This window comes from Bufo gargarizans, chromosome 4, assembly GCF_014858855.1.
Source record: "Bufo gargarizans isolate SCDJY-AF-19 chromosome 4, ASM1485885v1, whole genome shotgun sequence".
Classification (NCBI taxonomy): Eukaryota; Metazoa; Chordata; class Amphibia; order Anura; family Bufonidae; genus Bufo; species Bufo gargarizans.
The window spans coordinates 492,873,424-492,883,479 of NC_058083.1; the positions used below are offsets into that span (position 1 = coordinate 492,873,424).

A 10,056-nucleotide genomic window follows, 5' to 3' on the forward strand; every position below is an offset into this window, starting at 1 on the left:
GAACGCTTGGACAACCCCTTTAAGTATAATCTATGGCAGACCCATTTATGAAGGTGAAACGTTGCACTCCAAGCTTCAGCTCGATCTCAGGTCCCCCACATAGACCACCATTATATTTCCTCTAAGTGGCATTCACTGATGATTTTGGTTACGCAGTTGCGCCATTGCGCTTAAATGGGTCTCATCGCAGGAAATACTCCCATTCCTAAAAAAAAAACATTTTAGCCTTGCCTCTAAATAGTTATTAAGATCTCTAAGATGGAGCATTCTGCCTTTACATCTTATTAAGCGTTTACTCAAGTCCATAGAGTTCTTGTTATAAACTCGTTAAAGCTTTAGCTCCAGTGAGAGTGCGGATCTAAAGCGGCCATAGGTGCTAATGTTATCATGGATGATGATAATCCAGTGCTTGGGGAATTGATGGACCTAAGAGAATTGTACCAGTCGTCGTGCTGGCGGGATGGAGGGGCGGCGGATGGTAAATGGGGGTGTGTACTGGAACACACGAACTGCCCGACAGATGACGGGGGCTGATAACTTGTAGGGGCCATTGATGTGAACTGAGGAATGTGGTTTAGTGTATGGGAATACTGATACTGACGAGACGCTGGGGACATAGAACATACTCCAGGCATAAGGCTGCTGCAGGCAATCATTCCACCTGCTGCCACCGATTTCTGGTTTGTCCTTTCGTACTTGCGATGCTTCGCTCTCCGGTTTTGAAACCAAACCTGTAATATACAGAAATGAATGTTAAATTAGATCTATGAACAGCTTTGTACAAATTTTTTTAAATCGGATATTTGGGAAATGATAATGATGACCTATCCAAGCACAGCGCCATACTTTGTATAGTGGCCGTGCTTGGTATTGCAGCTCAGCCCTATTGTTTTTTGTGGGGCTGAGCTGCAACAAGCCATGTGACTGATGTACAGTGACATCACATGACCTTGGCCCTCACAGAGGCGGTCCGGGTGTCAAACCCCTGCCGATTTTATATTGATGTCCTATCCTGAGGATCAGTAATCAATATTAATTAATAAATAATCCCTTTAATTGATTGTTTCCTTTCTACATATAAAAAATAGCAACTTTCTAAATAATCGTTATAACAAAATGGTGTAAGTTGTGTATGTCCTTCACCTAGCTGCTGAATCTGACATAAATCCATCATAGCATTGCTCTTGTTTCTGACGGCTCTGTCTGCTCTCCCCCTCCCTGTACACTGCGGTTTTGGTCCTGTCGATTCTTGGCATATTTACTGGGTTGTGGTCGGATATCCGCGGCTGGACCTCTGCTGGATGGTGATGCGGTTGCTTCTGGCAATGCCACATACAGGCTGCCAGATCTAAAAGCGCTTGTGTGAAACTAGCCTTAGGTCCCTTTCACACGGGCGAGTTTTCCACGCGGATGCAATGCGTGACGTGAATGCATTGCACCCGCACTGAATCCTGACCCATTCATTTCAATGGAGCTGAATACATGAGCAATGTTTTTCACGCATCACTTGTGCGTCGCTTGAAAATCGCAGCATGTTCTATATTCTGTGTTTTTTACACAACGCAGGCCCCATAGAAGTAAATGGGGCTGCGTGAAAATCGCATTGCATCCGGAAGCAAGTGCAGATGCAATGCGATTTTCACGGATGGTTGCTAAGGAGAAATTGGGATGAGGTCCATTCACTTTATCCCTCTTTGTGTGTTTTCCACGCAACGCAGGCCCCATAGAAGCAAGTGCGGATGCAGTGCGATTTTCACGCACGGTTGCTAGGAGACGATCGGGATGCGGACCCGATCTTTATTATTTTCCCTTATAACATGGTTATAAGGGAAAATAATAGCATTCTGAATACAGAATGCTTAGTACAATAGGGCTGGAGAGGTTAAAAAAAAATAAAAAAAAATAATTTAACTCACCTTAATCCACTTGCTCGCGCAGCACGGCTTCTCTTCTGTCTTCATCTTTGCTGTGCACAGGAAAAGGACCTGTGGTGACGTCACTGCGGTAATCACATGGTCCATCACATGATCCATCACCATGGTGATGGATCATGTGATGGACCATGTGATGAGCGCAGTGACATCATCAAAGGTCCTATTCCTCAAAGAAGAAGACAGAAGAGAAGCCGGGCTGCACGAGAAAGTGGATTAAGGTGAGTTAAATTTTATTTTTATTTTTTTAACCCCTCCATCCCTATTTTACTAAGCATTCTGTATTGAGAATGCTATTATTTTCCCTTATAACCATGTTATAAGGGAAAATAATAAAATTTACACAACACCGATCCCAAACCCGAACTTCTGTGAAGAAGTCCAGGTTCGGGTCTGGGTACCAAACATGCCGAGTTTTCTCACGCGCGTGCAAAACGCATTACAATGTCTTGCACTCGCGCGGAAAAATCGCGCATTTTCCCGTAACGCACCCGCATCTTATCCGGGCCAAAAACATGACGCCCGTGTGAAAGAGGCCTTAGAGTTACAGAAATAGGAATGTCCGACTATTATAATGATCTATTAGCAAGGCAATAAAAGGCGGACAATTCTATACAAAGCCTTCCTGAGGTTTTTTCTTCTGGTACAATGTGAAGCCCTGAGAAAAACTCAGGTGACCATTACTATACCATATCACTAGAATATTTACCTGTATCCTTGCTTCATTCAGCTTGGTGATCTTCGCCAGTTCCTCTCGGCAGTAGATATCAGGATAGTGATTCTTGCTGAAAGCCAATTCCAAATGCTCCAGCTGTTCTTGACTAAACGTTGTGCGGTGTCTGCGTCGGGTTGGGGTTGGATAATGGGGGAGAAGATGTCTGTTTGATGACAGTACCGTGCTGCCATCTACCCCGGAGACGTCTGTACAGCCCTTGTAAGAACTATCGATGTCTAAAAGTAAAGAGAAAGCCTCATTTTATCAGTGTAAAAAAATAAATATATATATGCAGTATATATATATTTGATACAAACAGAGAATGATTTAAAGGAAAACACAATTTTTTGGAAATGCCATTAAAGGGAGTCTGTCACCTGGTTTGAGCATATTAAGGTGTTACTACTGCTGTAGTCTTCATTTTTTGTTTCATGGTTTTATTAGCAATAAAATCCACTTTTTATGTTATGAAAATTAGTGTCCAAGGTGCCCAGAGGGGGTTTATTATCCTTCTCTGGAGCCCAGTAACTCCCCCGTACAGTGCCCAGCCCGCCTTCATTTAGAGCCCAAGCATGCCTCTTCCAGCATAAGTAACTGCCCACACCCGAACTCTTTGCCGCCGCCCCCTCCGCTATGTGAAATCTCACACAGGCTTAGTATCGTGGACTGCCTGCGTGATGTACAAGCTCCTGAGGGCAACAGCTTCAAATGTGTCACTGGGCATGTGCCGATCCAAGTGACAAATTTAAAGCTATTGCCCTCAGGAGCTTCTACATCGCGCAGGCGCAGGCAGTGAGCGGTACTGCGCCTGCGTGAGATTTCACATAGCGGAGGGGGGGCGGCAGCAAAGAGTTCGGGTGTGGGCAGTTACTTATGCTGGAAGAGGCGTGCTTGGGCTCTAAATGAAGGCGGGCTGGGCACTGTACGGGGGAGTTACTGGGCTCCAGAGAAGGATAATAACGCCCCTCTGGGCACCTTGGACACTCATTTGCAAAACAAAAAAAGTGGATTTAGTGGATTTTATCGCTAATGAAACCATGAAAGAAAAAATGAAGACTACAGCAAGAAATAAGGTATTTTATTGTACATGGCAGTAGTAACACCTTAATATGCTGAAACCAGGTGACAGATTCCCTTTAAATTCAGATTTCTTTCCTTGACCCCTGCACAAGTGTATATATTATTAATATATTATATTAATAATTAATAGATTTATTGTTGTTCCTGAATACAGCAAAATTCATAAAACTTGCTTGATTGAAATTAGAGATATACAATTAAAGGGGATGTCCGGGTTCAGAGCCGAACCCGGACATACCCACATTTACTAGAAGAAAAGACCGGCACTCACTAAATCTTCAAACAAACTCAATGTTGAGTTTGTTTGAAGATTTAGTGAGTGCCGGTCTTTTCTTCTAATACCCGTGAGATTGGTATCTCGGACTCGTGCACCACGCCTCCTAAACAGAGAGCCGGCTGAACATTACCTGAATACCCACATTTACATCCAGGCAGCCCCCCTAATATGAGCATTGGAGCATTTCATGCTCTCCTTTGCCCTGCTCTGTATCGCACAGAGCAAGGGCTTTTTTGTTTATGTTTTTACACTGCTAGGCGGAGGCTTCCGCCAGTGGGGTACATAGAGAAGTAAGGGCCCCATTGCAAGGATCCTTCCAGGCCCCCCTCACGGGACAGAGGGGTTTCCGCCTAAACCCTTTTCAATGAACCATGGGCCATTTTTCCACTGCTTCATTTGCTAAACGTTGTTCCTTTAGAGGGTAGAGTTCTGACCAAGCTTTCACTTCCAGTAGAAGAGATGATCTCAACTAAGACTGGGCCCCCTCTTGCCCTGGGCCCCATAGCAGTTGCATGGTCTGCCACTATGGTAGCTACGCCCCTGGCTTCTGCCCAGCAGTGTTTTCGTGACGTCAATGGCTCTGATGGGCGGGCTTTAGCTCTGCCCTAGCCATTTTACAGGTTAGGGCAGCGCTAAAGCCTGCCCATTAGTGCCAGTGACATCACTGGGCTTACTGCTGGGCGGACACCTCCCTAGAGAGCCCAGTGCGCTAAACCGCACAGAGCAAAGGAGATTGGAGCACAAAATGCTCTGATGCTCATATTAGGGGGGCTGTCTGGGTAAAAATGTGGGTTTATCCGGGTTCAGTACTGAACCCGGAAAACAACTTTAAATGGGCTTTTATTATAAGACTAGACATTAAGCCCGTTACAATAACGGGCGCTAGAACAGTAGTGCATAAACATTAGTAGGAACAGTCTATATTAAATGGCAAGGGAACTTGACCACTGTGGCTGAGACTGCTGGCACTGACTGGTGGCTGTGGCTGAGACTGCTGGGTGTGGCTTGTGGCTGCTGGCACTGAGTGCTGGCTGTAGCTAAGACTGCTGGCACTGACTGGTGGCTGTGGCTGGTGGCACTGACTGATGGTTGAGATGGCTGGCACTGACTGGTGGCTGTACGACTGGCACTGACTGGTGGCTGTATGAGACTGTTGGTAGCGACTGGTAGGCCAGACTGCTGACAGGGGCTCCTCTCTATATGGCTGATAGTGCTGTGACTGAAGAACAGAAATGGCTACCATTAATATGAAAATCCTGGTGAACCCCTTTAATGAACAGCGCCTCCTGGTGGCTGTAAGTATTTTTACTGTAGGAGCGGCATGGCTGCTTCTTCTCAGGAGAAAAGTTAGCCCATTATACAAAATAATTTGGTCTTGATGCACATTGCATAGCTATATTACATAGCTACAGAAACAAGAAAACAATGTCCTGAAAAAGTCACTTGTCTTTTTTCATATAAAATAGCAAAGTTGTTGACTTGAAGCTGCAAAGGCAAAATCTAGTCTGATGTGAGCTATCGAGTTGTTTTACGGTTGTGCAATGGAACAAGGCGATATCTTGTTATCTGTATAGCTGCACAGGGGCCCAGTAGGTAAGGGGTCCCACTACTACCTTAAGGCCTCTTTCACACTTGCGTTGTCCGGATCCGGCGTGTACTCCACTTGCCGGAATTACACGCCGGATCCGGAAAAACGCAAGTGAACTGAAAGCATTTGAAGACGATCCGTCTTCAAAATGCTTTCAGTGTTACTATGGCAGCCAGGACGCTATTAAAGTCCTGGTTGCCATAGTAGTAGTGGGGAGCGGGGGAGCGGTATACTTACAGTCCGTGCGGCTCCCGGGGCGCTCCAGAATGACGTCAGAGCACCCCATGCGCATGGATGACGTGCCATGCGATCACGTGATCCATGCGCTTGGGGCGCCCTGACGTCACTCTGAAGCGCCCCGGGAGCCGCACAGACGGTAAGTATGCTGCTCCCCCGCTCCCCACTACACTTTACCATGGCTGCCAGGACTTTAGCGTCCCGGCAGCCATGGTAACCCTTCAGAAAAAGCTAAACGTCGGATCCGGCAATGCGCCGAAATGACGTTTAGCTTAAGGCTGGATCCGGATCAATGCCTTTCAAGGGGCATTAATTCCGGATCCGGCCTTGCGGCAAGTCTTCAGGATTTTTGGCCGGAGCAAAAAGCTCAGCATGCTGCGGTATTTTCTCCGGCCAAAAAACGTTCCGTTCCGGAACTGAAGACATCCTGATGCATCCTGAACGGATTTCACTCCATTCAGAATGCATTAGGATAAAACAGATCAGGATTCTTCCGGCATAGAGCCCCGACGACGGAACTCAATGGCGGAAGAAAAGAACGCAGGTGTGAAAGAGCCCTAAGGCTAGGGCTAGGGCTACACAGTGACAATGGTAGAGTAGCAGTGATCCCGTAGAAAGGAATGGGATCGCAGTGTTGGATTTTTTGCAACTCGCACTGCAAACCTATTCATTTCTATGGGATCACTGCTACTCTGCATTCCTGCCCGCGACAGCTGTCACTTGACCAGTGTTGCTGTGTAGCCCTAGCTTTAAAGGGGTATTCCGGGTGTTACAAGTTACCACCTATCCACAGAGTCGGGGATAACTATTAGATCGGTGGGGTCCTACAACTTTCCCATCATAAGAATGGGGGACCCGTACCCCCTGCAGCCCTCCTGAAAAGAACGGAGCTGCCAGTCCCACATGCGCGCGGCAGCTGTACTCATTTCTGTGACAGTGTAGCCAAATGTGATGCCTCCTGTTCACTAATGTGCCAGTTATCTCCACTTGTCACAAACTGAGAGGGACAGAATCTTTGAACCCTGAACTGGTTTATCACTCCGGTAGATCGCTACACACCTAGGCTGAGATGTCAGCGCTGTTCAACTTGGCATGTCCTGGTGGTTGGGAAAACAATGATGAACTGAAATAACATCAAGAGGTTCACAGAGGAGAACCTCTACACGGACATATCATCTGATTAGAAGAATGGTGCATCCCATCCAATCTGTACTGCAGGTGAAACTGGAGATCACATCCCAAGCCTAGGGCGGCAAACAGTGTCTACACAAAGCATCAGAAGGTATTTTCAAGACATTGGGCTATGAGCCAGACGTCCAGCTACAGGTGTTCCATTGACCTCACTCCCCCGCTCTCAAAGGCTATCACGGTGCACAGTAAGACGGCAAAGGAGGCTGGAATGGAAGTCTGGCCTCTTCATTGATAAGCCCCACTTTTGTCTCGGATGCAATGAAAGCCAGAGATTATTTTGGTGACCACATGTTTGATGCCATGAGAAGGCCTTCACAAGAGAACATCAGACTGGTCCTACTCCTGGGATTACAGTGTGGGTGGTATAATTTACTGTAGCCAGACACCTCTAGTCTTCATTTCAGGTACACTAACAGCTCAGCGTTACATTGATTTGGTCGTGGAACCAGTAGTATGGCCATTGCTCCGAAGTGTCCTAGGAGCCATTTTTCAGCAGGATAATACCAGGCTGCATGTTGCTCGCGCTACTGTGAGCAGCCTGCATGGTCTAAACGTTCTACCATGGCCTTTAGCGTCTCCGGACTTGTCTCCCACCGAGCACATCTGGGACATCGTTGGTCGGCAACTGCAAAGGGGGCTGCCAGCAGCGGATCTTGATGATTTGTGTGCCCAAGTGCATTCAGCGTGGCAGAAGATTCCCTCAGACAATCATTAATAACCTCTTTAATAGCATGCCAGGGTGTGTAAGTGCAGCGATTTCTGTGCTTGCCACTCATACTCGATATGGAATAAATCAAGATGTTTCAAATATTTTGTTTCCATTTTTTTTTACATTTGCATATCATTAATATGTCTATTGTAACTGTGATTTCCATAATTCCATGACTTTTCCTTCTTAGTGTTGTAATTTCAGTGTTGAGGAGCGTAATTTAGGAATGGCAGATCTATGGTCAAGGGCAACATTTTTTAAAAATGAATGAACGTTCACAGTTCATGAATTGGAACTAAAATGGATTTCAGGTCGATTTGCTTTTTATGGAAAAGTACAAATCTGATTTTGACATGAGGTTTATTTTTCTCCAGGGAAGGATAATGCTGCATAAAATGGAAGGGATTGGGCCTGACAAAATGCAGCAAGTGGGTGTGCGATTTTTAACAAATCCCATTTACATCAATGTGATATGTGGCTGAAGAGGTAAAATATGGCAATGGCTAAACTCGTGCAATACACAGCTATACATTTATTTTGTCAGTGTTAGGCCTCCTACAAAAAGCGTAGTACAGATACATAATATATGGACCTGTAAGACTGCCCCATACTGCACCTCCATCGCCTATTGCTATTTGATGTTGAGTACAGAAGACAAAATATGTTGCAGACATAGAAATAACAAAGAAAATTAGGGATATTCCCACCTGCTCCCAAAAGTTACAATATTTAGTCAAAACCACCCATAAACAAGAATTGTGAATTTGGGTTGTGCAGTGGAAAGTGAGTAAAGTACAGGGGCACAAAGAAATGTTTCTTCTAGCATGTATAAAGGTATATCGATGGATAGATGGGTGGATAGATAGATAGATAGATAGATAGATAGATAATGAGATAGATTATAGGTAGATGTAAGATAGATAGATAGATAGATAAATAGATATAAATATGGATGAATGGATAGATAGATAGATAGATAGATAGATAGATAGATAGATAGAAGATAGATACTGCAGATATGAGATAGATAGATATTGTAGATATGATATAGATAGATAGATAGATATACTAATAGGGAACTTAGATTGTGAGCCCCATTGGGGACAGTTGGATGCTAATGTCTGTAAAGCGATACGGAATATTGTAGCACTATATTCGTGCATAAAAAAAATAAAAAAAATTGATAGATACTGTAGATATGAGATAGATTAATGGATAATAGATAGATAGATGACAGCGCCAACAAGCCGCTTTGCCTTGGCCAGGGTATTTAGAAATAGGGGTAGGAAAGCAAAAAAAAACTTTGCTAAGGCTCTGTGAAATGAATTGAGTATGAAAAAGATTAGAGAGATAGATATAGATAGTTAGATAGATAGATAGATAGATAGATAGATAGAAGATAGATAGATAGATAGATAGATAGATAGATATGAGATCGATAATTAGGGATATAGATAGATAGAAGATAGATAGAAGATAGATAGAAGATAGATAGATATGAGATAGATAGATAGATAGATAGATAGATAGAAAGACGATAGATATGAGATAGATAGATAGATAGATAGATAGATATGAGATAGATAGATAGATAGATAGGTAGATAGATAGATATGAGATAGATAGATAGATAGATAGATAGATATGAGATAGATAGATAGATAGATAGATAGAAAGAAGATAGATATGAGATAGAGAGATAATTAGGGATATAGATAGACAGATAACTACTATATATTACTATATATGATTTTGGTTTTGGGTGTGATGTAACTTACCCGCTGTTGATGTCACTGCAGCGATCTCGGTGTAGACTTCATGGTAGTCGCTGCATTTCTTTTTGGAGGCTTTCATTCTTGCATCCTGCATCCTAGGACTGATTGGGCTCCTGCTCTCAGGTCCAGTCACTGGAGGATCACTTGTCGCACTGATGGAGCTCCTGCTTTTTTCCCCACAATTTTAAGTTATCAGGTGTGATGTCATTCCAGTCCTTGTCTGATGTGTCCGCCAATCCCATCCGTCCCCTGCTAATTACATAGAGCTCCACACTAATCAGGGAAGGGGAGAACAGGCCCTGCTCAACCTCTGACCTGACGCAGACATTGACTGCAGCCGGCTGGGTAGCTCCAGCCATTGTAAGGTGCATACAGTTTGGATAAAAGACATCCCTGACTGTGGGTGGCATGAGGAAAGTGGACAAAGGAAAGTCTAAACCAAGACTGTTTTTTTTTTCCTTTACGGAACTACATATTGGAAATGGTAGAAGAAGAGTCTTAACCTAACAGATCTGATAGAATCACACTTTCTTGGCTTTCAAACAAATTTATG

At 44.3% G+C, this 10,056-nt stretch overlaps 1 protein-coding gene across 1 annotated transcript; it reads right to left on the minus strand.

The window, feature by feature from the left end:
* Positions 1-335: 335 nt before the first annotated feature.
* Positions 336-9,597, minus strand: LOC122933651 (homeobox protein prophet of Pit-1-like). The gene is made up of 3 exons (XM_044288555.1): positions 9,507-9,597; positions 2,641-2,882; positions 336-731 (listed from the first exon to the last, which is right to left on the minus strand). Exons 1-3 carry the CDS (start codon positions 9,595-9,597, stop codon positions 336-338), a joined length of 729 nt encoding a protein of 242 aa, XP_044144490.1.
* Positions 9,598-10,056: the final 459 nt, after the last annotated feature.

Bases quoted from the DNA above. Each gene is read 5' to 3' on its own strand.
- LOC122933651 (XM_044288555.1), bottom strand. From the start codon at position 9,597: ATGCAGGATGCAAGAATGAAAGCCTCCAAAAAGAAATGCAGCGACTAC. The intron at 2,883-9,506 runs GTAAGTTACATC...CTTTACTTTTAG, and splicing joins TGCAGTGACATCAACAGCGG to ACATCGATAGTTCTTACAAG. The intron at 732-2,640 runs GTAAATATTCTA...TGTATATTACAG, and splicing joins TGAATGAAGCAAGGATACAG to GTTTGGTTTCAAAACCGGAG.